Source organism: Oncorhynchus masou, chromosome 24 (genome assembly GCF_036934945.1).
Source record: "Oncorhynchus masou masou isolate Uvic2021 chromosome 24, UVic_Omas_1.1, whole genome shotgun sequence".
In the NCBI taxonomy this organism is placed as follows: Eukaryota; Metazoa; Chordata; class Actinopteri; order Salmoniformes; family Salmonidae; genus Oncorhynchus; species Oncorhynchus masou.
In genome coordinates this window covers 110755771-110777128 of record NC_088235.1, presented here as the reverse complement: position 1 = coordinate 110777128, position 21358 = coordinate 110755771, and the positions used below count along the sequence as shown (strand labels likewise).

The 21358-nt window shown below is 35.1% G+C and overlaps 1 protein-coding gene across 1 annotated transcript in view; it reads right to left on the bottom strand.

Moving 5' to 3' along the window:
- The window catches only part of lmx1a (LIM homeobox transcription factor 1, alpha), a 52200-nt gene extending 36616 nt beyond the window's left edge, over positions 1-15584 (bottom strand). The window contains exons 1-3 of the mRNA XM_064933245.1: positions 15344-15584; positions 14847-14896; positions 14223-14400 (exon numbers count right to left, since the gene is read on the bottom strand). Coding sequence (XP_064789317.1) covers positions 14223-14400; positions 14847-14877 — 209 coding nt within the window. The 5' untranslated portion in view covers positions 14878-14896; positions 15344-15584. The remainder of the gene's footprint in view (positions 1-14222; positions 14401-14846; positions 14897-15343) is intronic.
- Positions 15585-21358: the final 5774 nt, after the last annotated feature.

The window sequence follows — 21358 nt, the reverse complement described above, 5'->3', positions numbered from 1 at the left end:
TATCTACAGTATCTATACCCAGTATCGATCTACATTATATATCTATCTATACCCAGTATCTATCTACATTATATATCTACAGTATCTATACCCAGTATCGATCTACATTATATATCTACAGTATCTATACCCAGTATCGATCTACATTATATATCTATAGTATCTATACCCAGTATCGATCTACATTATATATCTACAGTATCTATACCCAGTATCTATCTACATTATATATCTACAGTATCTATACCCAGTATCTATCTACATTACATATCTACAGTATCTATACCCAGAATCGATCTACATTATATATCTACAGTATCTATACCCAGTATCGATCTACATTATATATCTACAGTATCTATACCCAGTATCTATCTACATTATATATCTACAGTATCTATACCCAGTATCGATCTACATTATATATCTACAGTATCTATACCCAGTATCGATCTACATTACATATCTACAGTATCTATACCCAGTATCTATCTACATTACATATCTGACAGTATCTATACCCAGTATCTATCTACATTATATATCTACATTATATATCTACAGTATCTATACCCAGTATCGATCTACATTATATATCTACAGTATCTATACCCAGTATCTATCTACAGTATATATATATCTACATTATATATCTACAGTATCTATACCCAGTATCGATCTACATTATATATCTGACAGTATCTATACCCAGTATCTATCTACATTATATATCTACATTATATATCTACATTATATATCTACAGTATCTATATCCAGTATCGATCTACATTATATATCTACAGTATCTATACCCAGTATCTATCTACATTATATATCTACAGTATCTATACCCAGTATCTATCTACATTATATATCTACAGTATCTATACCCAGTATCTATCTACATTATATATCTACAGTATCTATACCCAGTATCGATCTACATTATATATCTACAGTATCTATACCCAGTATCGATCTACATTATATATCTACAGTATCTATACCCAGTATCTATCTACATTATATATCTACAGTATCATTATATATACCCAGTATCGATCTACATTATATATCTACAGTATCTATACCCAGTATCGATCTACATTATATATCTACAGTATCTATACCCAGTATCTATCTACATTATATATCTACAGTATCTATACCCAGTATCGATCTACATTATATATCTACAGTATCTATACCCAGTATCGATCTACATTATATATCTACAGTATCTATACCCAGTATCGATCTACATTATATATCTACATTATATATCTACAGTATCTATACCCAGTATCTATCTACATTATATATCTACAGTATCTATACCCAGTATCGATCTACATTATATATCTAAGTATCTATACCCAGTATCTATCTACATTATATATCTACAGTATCTATACCCAGTATCTATCTACATTATATATCTACAGTATCTATACCCAGTATCTATACCCAGTATCGATCTACATTATATATCTACAGTATCTATACCCAGTATCGATCTACATTATATATCTACAGTATCTATACCCAGTATCGATCTACATTATATATTATATATCTATACAGTATCTATACCCAGTATCGATCTACATTATATATCTACAGTATCTATACCCAGTATCGATCTACATTATATATCTACAGTATCTATATATATCTACATTATATATCTACAGTATCTATACCCAGTATCTATCTACATTATATATCTACAGTATCTATACCCAGTATCTATCTACATTATATATCTACAGTATCTATACCCAGTATCGATCTACATTATATATCTACATTATATATCTACAGTATCTATACCCAGTATCTATCTACATTATATATCTACAGTATCTATACCCAGTATCGATCTACATTATATATCTACAGTATCTATACCCAGTATCTATCTACATTATATATCTACAGTATCTATACCCAGTATCTATCTACATTATATATCTACAGTATCTATACCCAGTATCTACATTATCTATACCCAGTATCGATCTACATTATATATCTACAGTATCTATACCCAGTATCTATCTACATTATATATCTACAGTATCTATACCCAGTATCTATCTACATTATATATCTACAGTATCTATACCCAGTATCGATCTACATTATATATCTACAGTATCTATATCCAGTATCGATCTACATTACATATCTACAGTATCTATATCCAGTATCTATACCCAGTATCGATCTACATTATATATCTATATATCTACAGTATCTATCTATACATTATATATCCAGTATCTATACCCAGTATCTATCTACATTATATATCTACAGTATCTATACCCAGTATCTATACCCAGTATCTATCTACATTATATATCTACAGTATCTATACCCAGTATCGATCTACATTATATATCTACAGTATCTATACCCAGTATCGATCTACATTATATATCTACAGTATCTATACCCAGTATCTATACCCAGTATCTATCTACATTATATATCTACAGTATCTATACCCAGTATCTATACCCAGTATCTATCTACATTATATATCTACAGTATCTATACCCAGTATCTATCTACATTATATATCTACAGTATCTATACCCAGTATCGATCTACATTATATATCTACAGTATCTATACCCAGTATCTATCTACATTATATATCTACAGTATCTATCTACAGTATTATATATCTACATTATATATCTACAGTATCTATACCCAGTATCGATCTACATTACATATCTTCAGTATCTATACCCAGTATCTATCTACATTATATATCTGACAGTATCTATACCCAGTATCTATCTACATTATATATCTACATTATATATCTACAGTATCTAAACCCAGTATCGATCTACATTATATATCTGACAGTATCTATACCCAGTATCTATCTACATTATATATCTACATTACATATCTACAGTATCTATACCCAGTATCGATCTACATTATATATCTGACAGTATCTATACCCAGTATCTATCTACATTATATATCTACATTATATATCTACATTATATATCTACAGTATCTATATCCAGTATCGATCTACATTATATATCTACAGTATCTATACCCAGTATCTATCTACATTATATATCTACAGTATCTATACCCAGTATCTATCTACATTATATATCTACATTATATATCTACATTATCTATACCCAGTATCTATACCCAGTATCGATCTACATTATATATCTACAGTATCTATACCCAGTATCTATCTACATTATATATCTACAGTATCTATACCCAGTATCGATCTACATTATATATCTACAGTATCTATACCCAGTATCTATCTACATTATATATCTACAGTATCTATACCCAGTATCTATCTACATTATATATCTACAGTATCTATACCCAGTATCTATCTACATTATATATCTACAGTATCTATACCCAGTATCATTATATATCTACATTATATATCTATAGTATCTATACCCAGTATCGATCTACATTATATATCTACAGTATCTATACCCAGTATCTATCTACATTATATATCTACAGTATCTATACCCAGTATCGATCTACATTATATATCTACAGTATCTATACCCAGTATCTATCTACATTATATATCTACAGTATCTATACCCAGTATCGATCTACATTATATATCTACAGTATCTATACCCAGTATCTATATCTACAGTATCTATACCCAGTATCTATCTACATTATATATCTACATTATATATCTACAGTATCTATACCCAGTATCGATCTACATTATATATCTGACAGTATCTATACCCAGTATCTATCTACATTATATATCTACATTACATATCTACAGTATCTATATCCAGTATCGATCTACATTATATATCTACAGTATCTATACCCAGTATCTATCTACATTATATATCTACAGTATCTATACCCAGTATCGATCTACATTATATATCTACAGTATCTATACCCAGTATCGATCTACATTATATATCTACAGTATCTATACCCAGTATCGATCTACATTATATATCTACAGTATCTATACCCAGTATCTATCTACATTATATATCTACAGTATCTATACCCAGTATCTATCTACATTATATATCTACAGTATCTATACCCAGTATCTATCTACATTATATATCTACAGTATCTATACCCAGTATCGATCTACATTATATATCTATAGTATCTATACCCAGTATCGATCTACATTATATATCTACAGTATCTATACCCAGTATCTATCTACATTATATATCTACAGTATCTATACCCAGTATCGATCTACATTATATATCTACAGTATCTATACCCAGTATCTATCTACATTATATATCTACAGTATCTATACCCAGTATCGATCTACATTATATATCTATAGTATCTATACCCAGTATCGATCTACATTATATATCTACAGTATCTATACCCAGTATCTATCTACATTATATATCTACAGTATCTATACCCAGTATCGATCTACATTATATATCTACAGTATCTATACCCAGTATCGATCTACATTATATATCTACAGTATCTATACCCAGTATCTATCTACATTATATATCTACAGTATCTATACCCAGTATCGATCTACATTATATATATCTATAGTATCTATACCCAGTATCGATCTACATTATATATCTACAGTATCTATACCCAGTATCTATCTACATTATATATCTACAGTATCTATACCCAGTATCTATCTACATTATATATCTACAGTATCTATACCCAGTATCTATCTACATTATATATCTACAGTATCTATACCCAGTATCTATCTACATTATATATCTACAGTATCTATACCCAGTATCTATCTACATTATATATCTATATCTATACAGTATCATTATATATCCAGTATCGATCTACATTATATATCTACAGTATCTATACCCAGTATCGATCTACATTATATATCTACAGTATCTATACCCAGTATCGATCTACATTATATATCTACAGTATATATACCCAGTATCGATCTACATTATATATCTACAGTATCTATACCCAGTATCTATCTACATTATATATCTACAGTTTCTATACCCAGTATCTATCTACATTATATATCTACAGTTTCTATACCCAGTATCTATCTACATTATATATCTACAGTATCTATACCCAGTATCGATCTACATTATATATCTACATTATATATCTACAGTATCTATACCCAGTATCTATCTACATTATATATCTACAGTATCTATACCCAGTATCGATCTACATTATATATCTACAGTATCTATACCCAGTATCTATCTACATTATATATCTACAGTATCTATACCCAGTATCTATCTACATTATATATCTACAGTATCTATACCCAGTATCGATCTACATTATATATCTACAGTATCTATACCCAGTATCTATCTACATTATATATCTACAGTATCTATACCCAGTATCTATCTACATTATATATCTACAGTATCTATACCCAGTATCGATCTACATTATATATCTACAGTATCTATACCCAGTATCTATACCCAGTATCTATCTACATTATATATCTACAGTATCTATATCCAGTATCGATCTACATTATATATCTACAGTATCTATACCCAGTATCGATCTACATTATATATCTACAGTATCTATATCCAGTATCGATCTACATTATATATCTACAGTATCTATACCCAGTATCTATCTACATTATATATCTATAGTATCTATACCCAGTATCGATCTACATTATATATCTACAGTATCTATACCCAGTATCTATCTACATTATATATCTACAGTATCTATACCCAGTATCGATCTACATTATATATCTACAGTATCTATACCCAGTATCTATCTACATTATATATCTACAGTATCTATACCCAGTATCGATCTACATTATATATCTATAGTATCTATACCCAGTATCGATCTACATTATATATCTACAGTATCTATACCCAGTATCTATCTACATTATATATCTACAGTATCTATACCCAGTATCGATCTACATTATATATCTACAGTATCTATATCTACAGTATCGATCTACATTATATATCTACAGTATCTATACCCAGTATCTATCTACATTATATATCTACAGTATCTATACCCAGTATCGATCTACATTATATATCTATAGTATCTATACCCAGTATCGATCTACATTATATATCTACAGTATCTATACCCAGTATCTATCTACATTATATATCTACAGTATCTATATCCAGTATCGATCTACATTATATATCTACAGTATCTATACCCAGTATCTATCTACATTATATATCTACAGTATCTATACCCAGTATCGATCTACATTATATATCTAATGTATCTATACCCAGTATCTATCTACATTATATATCTACAGTATCTATACCCAGTATCGATCTACATTATATATCTACAGTATCTATATCCAGTATCGATCTACATTATATATCTACAGTATCTATACCCAGTATCGATCTACATTATATATCTACAGTATCTATACCCAGTATCGATCTACATTATATATTTACAGTATCTATACCCAGTATCGATCTACATTACATATCTACAGTATCTATACCCAGTATCGATCTACATTATATATCTACAGTATCTATACCCAGTATCGATCTACATTATATATCTACAGTATCTATACCCAGTATCTATCTACATTATATATCTACAGTTTCTATACCCAGTATCTATCTACATTATATATCTACAGTATCTATACCCAGTATCGATCTACATTATATATCTACATTATATATCTACAGTATCTATACCCAGTATCTATCTACATTATATATCTACAGTATCTATACCCAGTATCGATCTACATTATATATCTACAGTATCTATACCCAGTATCTATCTACATTATATATCTACAGTATCTATACCCAGTATCTATCTACATTATATATCTACAGTATCTATACCCAGTATCGATCTACATTATATATCTACAGTATCTATACCCAGTATCTATCTACATTATATATCTACAGTATCTATACCCAGTATCTATCTACATTATATATCTACAGTATCTATACCCAGTATCGATCTACATTATATATCTACAGTATCTATACCCAGTATCTATACCCAGTATATATCTACATTATATATCTACAGTATCTATATCCAGTATCGATCTACATTATATATCTACAGTATCTATACCCAGTATCGATCTACATTATATATCTACAGTATCTATATACCCAGTATCGATCTACATTATATATCTACAGTATCTATACCCAGTATCTATCTACATTATATATCTACAGTATCTATACCCAGTATCTATCTACATTATATATCTACAGTATCTATACCCAGTATCTATCTACATTATATATCTACAGTATCTATACCCAGTATCGATCTACATTATATATCTACAGTATCTATATCCAGTATCGATCTACATTATATATCTACAGTATCTATACCCAGTATCGATCTACATTATATATCTACAGTATCTATATCCAGTATCGATCTACATTACATATCTACAGTATCTATACCCAGTATCTATCTACATTATATATCTACAGTATCTATACCCAGTATCTATCTACATTATATATCTACAGTATCTATACCCAGTATCTATCTACATTATATATCTACAGTATCTATACCCAGTATCTATCTACATTATATATCTACAGTATCTATACCCAGTATCGATCTACATTATATATCTACAGTATCTATACCCAGTATCTATCTACATTATATATCTACATTATATATCTACAGTATCTATACCCAGTATCGATCTACATTATATATCTGACAGTATCTATACCCAGTATCTATCTACATTATATATCTACAGTATCTATACCCAGTATCGATCTACATTATATATCTAATGTATCTATACCCAGTATCTATCTACATTATATATCTACAGTATCTATACCCAGTATCGATCTACATTATATATCTACAGTATCTATATCCAGTATCGATCTACATTATATATCTACAGTATCTATACCCAGTATCGATCTACATTATATATCTACAGTATCTATACCCAGTATCGATCTACATTATATATTTACAGTATCTATACCCAGTATCGATCTACATTACATATCTACAGTATCTATATCTACAGTATCTATACCCAGTATCGATCTACATTATATATCTACAGTATCTATACCCAGTATCGATCTACATTATATATCTACAGTATCTATACCCAGTATCTATCTACATTATATATCTACAGTTTCTATACCCAGTATCTATCTACATTATATATCTACAGTATCTATACCCAGTATCGATCTACATTATATATCTACATTATATATCTACAGTATCTATACCCAGTATCTATCTACATTATATATCTACAGTATCTATACCCAGTATCTATCTACATTATATATCTACAGTATCTATACCCAGTATCGATCTACATTATATATCTACAGTATCTATATCCAGTATCGATCTACATTATATATCTACAGTATCTATACCCAGTATCGATCTACATTATATATCTACAGTATCTATATCCAGTATCGATCTACATTACATATCTACAGTATCTATACCCAGTATCTATCTACATTATATATCTACAGTATCTATACCCAGTATCTATCTACATTATATATCTACAGTATCTATACCCAGTATCTATCTACATTATATATCTACAGTATCTATACCCAGTATCTATCTACATTATATATCTACAGTATCTATACCCAGTATCGATCTACATTATATATCTACAGTATCTATACCCAGTATCTATCTACATTATATATCTACATTATATATCTACAGTATCTATACCCAGTATCGATCTACATTATATATCTGACAGTATCTATACCCAGTATCTATCTACATTATATATCTACATTACATATCTACAGTATCTATACCCAGTATCGATCTACATTATATATCTGACAGTATCTATACCCAGTATCTATCTACATTATATATCTACATTACATATCTACAGTATCTATACCCAGTATCGATCTACATTATATATCTACAGTATCTATACCCAGTATCGATCTACATTATATATCTACAGTATCTATACCCAGTATCGATCTACATTATATATCTACAGTATCTATATCCAGTATCGATCTACATTATATATCTACAGTATCTATACCCAGTATCTATCTACATTATATATCTACAGTATATATACCCAGTATCGATCTACATTATATATCTACAGTATCTATACCCAGTATCTATCTACATTATATATCTACAGTATCTATACCCAGTATCTATCTACATTATATATCTACAGTATCTATACCCAGTATCTATCTACATTATATATCTACAGTATCTATACCCAGTATCGATCTACATTATATATCTATAGTATCTATACCCAGTATCGATCTACATTATATATCTACAGTATCTATACCCAGTATCTATCTACATTATATATCTACAGTATCTATACCCAGTATCGATCTACATTATATATCTATAGTATCTATACCCAGTATCGATCTACATTATATATCTACAGTATCTATACCCAGTATCTATCTACATTATATATCTACAGTATCTATACCCAGTATCGATCTACATTATATATCTACAGTATCTATACCCAGTATCGATCTACATTATATATCTACAGTATCTATACCCAGTATCTATCTACATTATATATCTACAGTATCTATACCCAGTATCGATCTACATTATATATCTATAGTATCTATACCCAGTATCGATCTACATTATATATCTACAGTATCTATACCCAGTATCTATCTACATTATATATCTACAGTATCTATATCCAGTATCGATCTACATTATATATCTACAGTATCTATACCCAGTATCTATCTACATTATACATCTACAGTATCTATACCCAGTATCGATCTACATTATATATCTAATGTATCTATACCCAGTATCTATCTACATTATATATCTACAGTATCTATACCCAGTATCGATCTACATTATATATCTACAGTATCTATATCCAGTATCGATCTACATTATATATCTACAGTATCTATACCCAGTATCGATCTACATTATATATCTACAGTATCTATACCCAGTATCGATCTACCCAGTATCGATCTACATTATATATTTACAGTATCTATACCCAGTATCGATCTACATTACATATCTACAGTATCTATACCCAGTATCGATCTACATTATATATCTACAGTATCTATACCCAGTATCGATCTACATTATATATCTACAGTATCTATACCCAGTATCTATCTACATTATATATCTACAGTATCTATACCCAGTATCTATCTACATTATATATCTACAGTATCTATACCCAGTATCGATCTACATTATATATCTACATTATATATCTACAGTATCTATACCCAGTATCTATCTACATTATATATCTACAGTATCTATACCCAGTATCGATCTACATTATATATCTACAGTATCTATACCCAGTATCTATCTACATTATATATCTACAGTATCTATACCCAGTATCTATCTACATTATATATCTACAGTATCTATACCCAGTATCGATCTACATTATATATCTACAGTATCTATACCCAGTATCTATCTACATTATATATCTACAGTATCTATACCCAGTATCTATCTACATTATATATCTACAGTATCTATACCCAGTATCGATCTACATTATATATCTACAGTATCTATACCCAGTATCTATACCCAGTATCTATCTACATTATATATCTACAGTATCTATATCCAGTATCGATCTACATTATATATCTACAGTATCTATACCCAGTATCGATCTACATTATATATCTACAGTATCTATATCCAGTATCGATCTACATTATATATCTACAGTATCTATACCCAGTATCTATCTACATTATATATCTACAGTATCTATACCCAGTATCTATCTACATTATATATCTACAGTATCTATACCCAGTATCTATCTACATTATATATCTACAGTATCTATACCCAGTATCGATCTACATTATATATCTACAGTATCTATATCCAGTATCGATCTACATTATATATCTACAGTATCTATACCCAGTATCGATCTACATTATATATCTACAGTATCTATATCCAGTATCGATCTACATTACATATCTACAGTATCTATACCCAGTATCTATACCCAGTATCTATCTACATTATATATCTACAGTATCTATACCCAGTATCTATACCCAGTATCTATCTACATTATATATCTACAGTATCTATACCCAGTATCTATCTACGTTATATATCTACAGTATCTATACCCAGTATCGATCTACATTATATATCTACAGTATCTATACCCAGTATCTATCTACATTATATATCTACAGTATCTATCTACATTATATATCTACATTATATATCTACAGTATCTATACCCAGTATCGATCTACATTACATATCTACAGTATCTATACCCAGTATCTATCTACATTATATATCTGACAGTATCTATACCCAGTATCTATCTACATTATATATCTACATTATATATCTACAGTATCTATACCCAGTATCGATCTACATTATATATCTGACAGTATCTATACCCAGTATCTATCTACATTATATATCTACATTACATATCTACAGTATCTATACCCAGTATCGATCTACATTATATATCTGACAGTATCTATACCCAGTATCTATACCCAGTATCTATCTACATTATATATCTACAGTATCTATACCCAGTATCTATACCCAGTATCTATCTACATTATATATCTACAGTATCTATACCCAGTATCTATACCCAGTATCGATCTACATTATATATCTACAGTATCTATACCCAGTATCTATCTACATTATATATCTACAGTATATATACCCAGTATCGATCTACATTATATATCTACAGTATCTATACCCAGTATCTATCTACATTATATATCTACAGTATCTATACCCAGTATCTATCTACATTATATATCTACAGTATCTATACCCAGTATCTATCTACATTATATATCTACAGTATCTATACCCAGTATCGATCTACATTATATATCTATAGTATCTATACCCAGTATCGATCTACATTATATATCTACAGTATCTATACCCAGTATCTATCTACATTATATATCTACAGTATCTATACCCAGTATCGATCTACATTATATATCTACAGTATCTATACCCAGTATCTATCTACATTATATATCTACAGTATCTATATCCAGTATCGATCTACATTATATATCTACAGTATCTATACCCAGTATCTATCTACATTATATATCTACAGTATCTATATCCAGTATCGATCTACATTATATATCTACAGTATCTATACCCAGTATCGATCTACATTATATATCTACAGTATCTATACCCAGTATCTATACCCAGTATCGATCTACATTATATATCTACAGTATCTATCCCAAGTATCTATCTACATTATCTATCAACATTATATATTTACAGTATCTATCCCCAGTATCTATCTACAGTATCTATCCCCAGTATCTATCTATCTGCAGACATTATCTAATCTGAAAAATTGAATAAATGTAACTGCCATTTAATGCTTTAGCCACAATGCAGTAGCACACCCATCCCCCTCAAACCCCTCATCCTTCACCCATCCCCCTCAAACCCCTCATCCTTCACCCATCCCCCTCAAACCCCTCATCCTTCACCCATTCCCCTCAAACCCCTCATCCTTCACCCATCCCCCTCAAACCCCTCATCCTTCACCCATCCCCCTCAAACCCCTCATCCTTCACCCATCCCCCTCAAACCCCTCATCCTTCACCCATCCCCCTCAAACCCCTCATCCTTCACCCATCCCCCTCAAACCCCTCATCCTTCACCCATCCCCCTCAAACCCCTCATCCTTCACCCTTCACCCTCAAACCCCTCATCCTTCACCCATCCCCCTCAAACCCCTCATCCTTCACCCATCCCCCTCAAACCCCTCATCCTTCACCCATCCCCCTCAAACCCCTCATCCTTCACCCATCCCCCTCAAACCCCTCATCCTTCACCCATCCCCCTCAAACCCCTCATCTTTCACCCATCCCCCTCAAACCCCTCATCCTTCACCCATCCCCCTCAAACCCCTCATCCTTCACCCTTCACCCTCAAACCCCTCATCCTTCACCCATCCCCTCAAACCCCTCATCCTTCACCCATCCCCCTCAAACCCCTCATCCTTCACCCATCCCCCTCAAACCCCTCATCCTTCACCCATCCCCCTCAAACCCCTCAAACCCCTCATCCTTCACCCATCCCCCTCAAACCCCTCATCCTTCACCCATCCCCCTCAAACCCCTCATCCTTCACCCTTCTCACCCTTCACACCTCCACACCCTTCACACCCCCCCACCCTTCACCCTTCTCACCCTTCACACCTCCACACCCTTCACCCCCTACCCTTCACACCCCCCCACCCTTCACCCTTCTCACCCTTCACACCTCCACACCCTTCACCCCCCTACCCTTCACACCCCCCCACCCTTCACCCTTCTCCCCATTCACACCTCCACACCCTTCACCCCCCTACCCTTCACACCCCTCACCATTCACCCTCAACCCCTCCTCACCCTCCTCACCCCTCCTCATCCTCCACACCCCTCCTCACCCTCCACACCCCTCCTCACCCCTCCACACCCCTCCTCACCCCTCCACATCCCTCCTCACCCCTCCACATCCCTCCTCACTCCTCCACATCCCTAACCCCTCACCCACCTCACTGGGCTACTGGCTCCTAAGAGAACAATAGCAATAAGAGACTGTCTTTAGGGGGTGGAATCCCCTGCCCGGTCCCTATCCCCCAAGCTCTGTTTCTCGCTTCAACACATTCCTACTGACCTGGGAAGACATCCGTTAGAGGCCACATAAACTATTGAAGAACATCGGTGTTCAAAGCAAAAAGAGGAATGTTTTGTTAAAGGAGAAGTAGTCTATGTGATCATGTTATATTATGGAAACAAATGGCAAACAAAAATGGCAATAAAACAAAGTTACAATTATATTCCTCTAAATTGTATTTTTATTTTTTATGTATATCTATGTGGATATTCGACTTGTTTTGAACAAACCAAGTAGACCTAGGGCCATGCCATACTCCAGATTAAAAAAGAGAAACTTTTCAATCATGATGAGATATCAGCCTTTCCCCGCACGGTGATTAAATCTAAACCAACACTTACTTGGCATAGTCGCGCTTGCAGTAAAGTTTCTGGTCCCGGAGAAAGCAAGTGTTCTTGAGCGGATCGCCACACGCCACGCACCGGACGCATTGCTCATGCCATAGGCCATCGATGACGCTAAGCAGGTACTTGTCATGGATGAAGCGGTGGCATCCCACACACACGGTCTGTGTCAAATCTACCCCAGAAAACAAGACAATAACGTTTGGATAATTAGTCCAACATAAAATCCTGATGTTTATTATATCGAAATATGTGTAGTATTGAATCAGCAATTATTTAAAAAGCCTAAAACCTAAAGCATTATATATTTAATCAATTGCAATATAAATGTTGACTCACAATTTTCTAGGATAGAATACATATTAGGCTCAACAAATACGTAATTTAAACATTAAACATATAAATATTATCTACAGTGACCGGCTGTAAAAATATATATGCGTCACAACTTATTTTATGGACGTGATAATTGCAGTCTATTTTAACAAGTCGTTTTTAATAAGTCGATTTTAACAAAAAATAAAATATTTAAAAGTCATGCATGCAATGTTTTTAAAGTGATTTTTGTTAGTGCTAGTTTTTTTGTTAAACCTATTCAATTCCGTAGTTGCCTATACTCACCATGTACAGATGCAGGATATCCTTCCCCCATAGTTTCATCCAACAAAGTTCTGCGAGGAGAAAAAAATTGTCAGCCTTGTGGAATTATATATATATCCTTCTTGAGATGTCAATCATTGATTGAGTTTTATTTAATTAAATAAAAAAATTGCTGTTGAGTTCATAGGTCGAACTCAAATCAAATCAACGTTTAGGCCTATTGGTCGTATACACAGTCTTGCAGATGTTATCTCAAGCGCTGTGAAATTGTTATATTTCCAGCTTCAACAATGCAGCAATATCTAGCAATATAATACACACATAATCCAAACGTTATGAACAAGAAATGAAGACATATAAGAATGAGCAATGACAAAAACGAGCAAGTCAGTGTCCGAAATATACATTTATATGTAAACCAATGTGAACGGTGTGTATCGACTGTATATGAAAACTGGAATACACCCGCGGAAATAGAAATCAAATAGATTCAATACAAATAAAACATTAGACATTACCAGGATGTTCTTCTGTTTATGTCGATATTTTGGAATCTATTTTCTGATATATTCCATTCTAATCTCTTCTGTATTGATGCCCTGGTCGAGTTGGATGAAGAAGACCGGAGAAAACTTTCCCAGCCGACTCGAGCGTTTCCAATTCCTCTTCTTAGTGCTGCTCCTCCTTATTGAGCATTTATCTATCAATTCACCTATTAGTCCGAGACAGAGAGACAGAAGGAGACAGAAAGACAGACAGAGAGACACAGAGAGAGAGGGGGACAGAGAGAGAGAGATGCGTTTAATAAAGCAACTACACAGTGTTAGTGTTCGCTCTCTCTCCATCACTTTTCCTTCAACCCCCATCTCCGTCTCAGACTCCATGCGCACCCTGGCAAGTTCCTCACAGCAGTATGTTATACAAAGTTAATACCAGCACACCTCAAAAAGCTGAAAGACTATACATGACTTACCTTCATAAAAAAAATAAAACGCCTAATGCGTATGTGAAACTAGAATAAAATGATCATTTTACAAAACAGAATATAAAAGAAAAACGATTTACTTATAACATCACCCACGTATTATGCTTATTCGGGACATTTGATTAATTTACGGTGACACATTTGTCATCTAAAATTATATTTGATATTGAATATTGAACCTATGAGCCTAAAGCTGTTCAATTTTGTCTTTTCAGGTCTGCTTTTCGATAGGAAAATATTTCTCAAAACATGGTGGCACGCATGTCTTGCAGTTTGCTTCTTGTTTTAAGGCTACTGAATAATTTAAATGTAGCCTAGGCTAAAACTTATCTTAATACATTAGGATACCATTTGATTATATTGATGCAGGCTACAAACATTATTTATGGGCTAATTTACATTATTCGGCTGGTTCTTTTTTATTTTCATCCCATGTAATCGCTATACTCGGGAAATGAAAACGAAACAATAATGGTTAAAAATAATAATAGCTACATTTGTTCCTTGGGCCAAAGGGGTCGCAAAGAAATGATCGCATATTTCCATTCTACTACAATGTGAGCATACACAATTCAGTATCGACAATAAAAATCGTCCAAAAACGAAGCTGGAGAAATGTATATAAACGCCTGAATTCGACAAGTAGCCTAGAAGCAACGCTCACCGGTGGCCCGGCCGGGTGTATCACCTCGCCTGCCAGCCATCCCGGAGTCCCACGGGTGGTGGTGGGACCAGATGTGACTGGAAGCTTTTCCAGTCACATCTCATCCACGTTCAACTTAATTCGGATGATTCTGTCCTTTATACATTTCTCTGTTCTTTGCATAATATATTATTTTATATTGGACGCCTTCCCCTATCGTTTAAATACAACACACATTACATTATCAGCTTCTACAGCTGAGAACACGCGTATGGCATTTAAGCCATGAACAGCGCCTGACAGGCAGCCTGTCTCCCAGGCATGCAGCCCCCAAGACCAGTTCCAATCACATGGAAGGAACAACGAGCCATAGAGCCACATTCAAACAAAGCCAGAAAGCTAAAGGGAAAAAAAGTAATATGACTAGCATCTTTCAAAATGAAGGAAACTTTATAATCATATATCACTGATATTGTATCAGACTGATTTGTTGTAGATAAACAATAGTTAGCTAGGCAGTCTTGTTAGCTAGCTAGCTAGTTATCTATGCTAGTTGTTATCTTGCGTAACCGATATGCTTATAATTATAAGGGACACTTCATGTTTTGTGGATACTATTTACATTTACAGAGCTCCATTCCTGACAGGCTGATCAGATTAGCTTTAAGCCTCAGACCTTGATAAGATTCAATAGCAGCCTCAGAAGCGGATACATTTAGATGCTGCCTTGTAGGATGTTTCATGAGCAAATCTCCATGCAGGCGTATTAACAATCAAAGTCTGCCAGCATAGTGGAGTCTGCCACTAGCACATTCAGTGTAGTCAGCTCAGCTATCCCCATTGACACCGTGTTTGTGCCTCGACCGAGGTTGGGCAAAACTAAACATGGCGGTGTTCGCCTTAGCAATCTCACTAGGATAAAGACCTCCTCCATTCCTGTCATTATTGAAAGAGATCATGATACCTCACATCTCAAAATAGGGCTACTTGATGTTAGATCCCTTACTTCAAAGGCAATTATAGTCAATGAACTAATCACTGATCATAATCTTGATGTGATTGGCCTGACTGAAACATGGCTTAAGCCTGATGAATTTACTGTGTTAAATGAGGCCTCACCTCCAGGCTACACTAGTGACCATATCCCCCGTGCATCCCGCAAAGGTGGAGGTGTTGCTAACATTTACGATAGCAAATTTAAATTTACAAAAAAAAAAAACGACGTTTTCGTCTTTTGAGCTTCTAGTCATGAAATCTATGCAGCCTACTCAATCACTTTTTATAGCTACTGTTTACAGGCCTCCTGGGCCATATACAGCGTTCCTCATTGAGTTCCCTGAATTCCTATTGGACCTTGTAGTCATAGCAGATAATATTCTAATCTTTGGTGACTTTAATATTCACATGGAAAAGTCCACAGACCCACTCCAAAAGGCTTTCGGAGCCATTATCGACTGTTGTGGATCTTAATGTTTTTCCTCATAATCCTGGACTATCGGACCACCATTTTATTACGTTTGCAATTGCAACAAATAATCTGCTCAGACCCCAACCAAGGAACATCAAAAGTCGTGCTATAAATTCACAGACAACACAAAGATTCCTTGATGTCCTTCCAGATTCCCTCTGTCTACCCAAGGACGCCAGAGGACAAAAATCAGTTAACCACCTAACCGAGGAACTAAATGTAACCTTGCGCAATACCCTAGATGCAGTTGCACCCCTAAAATCTAAAAACATTTCTCATAAGAAACTAGCTCCCTGGTACACAGAAAATACCCAAGCTCTAAAGCAAGCTTCCAGAAAATTGGAACGGGAATGGCGCCACACCAAACTGGAAGTCTTCCGACGAGCTTGGAAAGACAGTACCGTGCAGTAACGAAGAGTCCTTACTGCGGAAAATAAGAACAATCCGAAATTCCTTTTTGATACTGTCACAAAGCTAACTAAAAAGCAGCATTCCCCAAGAGAGGATGGCTTTTTTGAGGAAAATATCATGATTATTAGAAAGCAAATTACGGACTCCTCTTTAAATCTGCGTATTCCTTCAAAGCTCAGTTGTCCTGATTCTGCACAACTCTGCCAGGACCTAGGATCAAGAGAGACGCTCAAGTGTTTTAGTACTATATCTCTTGACACAATCTTGAAAATAATCATGGCCTCTAAACCTTCAAGCTGCATACTGGACCCTATTCCAACTAAACTACTGAAAGAGCTGCTTCCTGTGCTTGGCCCTCCTATGTTGAACATAATAAACGGCTCTCTATCCACCGGATGTGTACCAAAGTCACTAAAAGTGGCAGTAATAAAGCCTCTCTTGAAAAAGCCAAACCTTGACCCAGAAACTATAAAAAACTATCGGCCTATATCGAATCTTCCATTCCTCTCAAACATTTTAGAAAAGGCTGTTGCGCAGCAACTCACTGCCTTCATGAAGACAAACAATGTATACGAAATGCTTCAGTCTGGTTTTAGACCCCATCATAGCACTGAGACTGCACTTGTGAATGTGATAAATTACCTTTTAATGGCATCAGACCAAGGCTCTGCATCTGTCCTCGTGCTCCTAGACCTTAGTGCTGCTTTTGATACCATCGATCACCACATTCTTTTGGAGAGATTGGAAACCCAAATTGGTCTACACGGACAAGTTCTGGCCTGGTTTAGATCTTATCTGTCAGAAAGATATCAGTTTGTCTCTGTGAATGGTTTGTCCTCTGACAAATCAACTGTACATTTCGGTGTTCCTCAAGGTTCCGTTTTAGGACCACTATTGTTTTCACTATATATTTTACCTCTTGGGGATGTCATTCGAAAACATAATGTTAACTTTCACTGCTATGCGGATGACACACAGCTGTACATTTCAATGAAACATGGTGAAGCCCCAAAATTGCACTCGCTAGAAGCATGTGTTTCAGACATAAGGAAGTGGATGGCTACAAACTTTCTACTTTTAAACTCGGACAAAACAGAGATGCTTGTTCTAGGTCCCAAGAAACAAAGACATCTTCTGTTGAATCTGACAATCATTGTTAATGGTTGTACAGTCGTCTCTAATAAAACTGTGAAGGACCTCGGCGTTACTCTGGACCCTGATCTTTCTTTTGAAGAACATATCAAGACCAATTCAAGGACAGCTTTTATCCATCTACGTAACATTGCAAAAATCAGAAACTTTCTGTCCAAAAATGATGCAGAAAAATTAATCCATGCTTTTGTCACTTCTAGGTTAGACTACTGCAATGCTCTACTTTCCGGCTAACCGGATAAAGTACTAAATACATTTCAGTTAGTGCTAAATACGGCTGCTAGAATCCTGACTAGAACCCAAAAATTTGATCATATTACTCCAGTGCTAGCCTCCCTACACTGGCTTCCTGTCAAGGCAAGGGCTGATTTCAAGGTTTTACTGCTAACCTACAAAGCATTACATGGGCTTGCTCCTACCTATCTCTCTGATTTGGTCCTGCCGTACATACCTACATTTACGCTACGGTCACAAGACGCAGGCCTCCTAATTGTCCCTAGAATTTCTAAGCAAACAGCTGGAGGCAGGGCTTTCTCCTATAGAGCTCCATTTTTATGGAACGGTCTGCCTACCCATGTAAGAGACGCAAAGCTCTGGAGCAATGAACCGCCCTTGCTGTCTCTGCCTGGCCGGTTCCCCTCTTTCCACTGGGATTCTCTGCCTCTAACCCTACTACAAGGGCTGAGTCACTGGCTTACTGGGGCTCTTTCATACTGTCCCTGGGAGGGGTGCGTCACCTGAGTGGGTTGAGTCACTGATGTGATCTCCCTGTCTGGGTTGGCGCCCCCCCCCCTTGGGTTGTGCCGTGGCGGAGATCTTTGTGGGCTATACTCGGCCTTGTCTCAGGATGGTAAGTTGGTGGTTGAAGCTATCCCTCTAGTGGTGTGGGGGCTGTGCTTTGGCAGAGTGGGTGGGGTTATATCCGTCCTGTTTGGCCCTGTCTGGGGGTGTCCTCGGATGGGGCCACAGTGTCTCCTGACCCCTCCTGTCTCAGCCTCCAGTATTTATGCTGCAGTAGTTTATGTGTCGGGGGGCTAGGGTCAGTTTGTTATATCTGGAGTACTTCTCCTGTCTTATTCGGTGTCCTGTGTGAATTTAATTGTGCTCTCTCTAATTCTCTCTTTCTCTCTTTCTTTCTCTCTCTCGGAGGACCTGAGCCCTAGGACCATGCCTCAGGACTACCTGACATGATGACTCTTTGCTGTCTCCAGTCCACCTGGCCGTGCTGCTGCTCCAGTTTCAACTGTTCTGCCTTATTATTATTGGACCATGCTGGTCATTTATGAACATTTGAACATCTTGGCCATGTTCTGTTATAATCTCCACCCGGCACAGCCAGAAGAGGACTGGCCACCCCATATAGCCTGGTTCCTCTCTAGGTTTCTTCCTAGGTTTTGGCCTTTCTAGGGAGTTTTTCCTAGCCACCGTGCTTCTACACCTGCATTGCTTGCTGTTTGGGGTTTTAGGCTGGGTTTCTGTACAGCACTTTGAGATATCAGCTGATGTATGAAGGGCTATATAAATACATTTGATTTGATTTGATTTGAAAGTGTCTTATAGGCTGATGCATATGGTTCCTTGTTGACTGAATTAACCCCTTCCCTCCTCTATGCCAGCTCCCTGTGCCACTCCAGACTAGCTAGGTCTCTAGGCAGCATGACTGTAGTAGCCAGTGTGCTGTGAGCCCAGTGGCTTCCATAGAGGCACAGCCAACAACACAGAGAACACAGGCAACCCAGCCAGCACAGGCAACCTGCCCAACCTAAACATGCCGAAAGCCACTAAGAAGGAAAAGCCACCTATAGCCCCTCCTCAATCCCTTTCTCTGGGCTCAACCTCACTCTCTCCTACTCTGTGGGTCCCATTGTTCTACA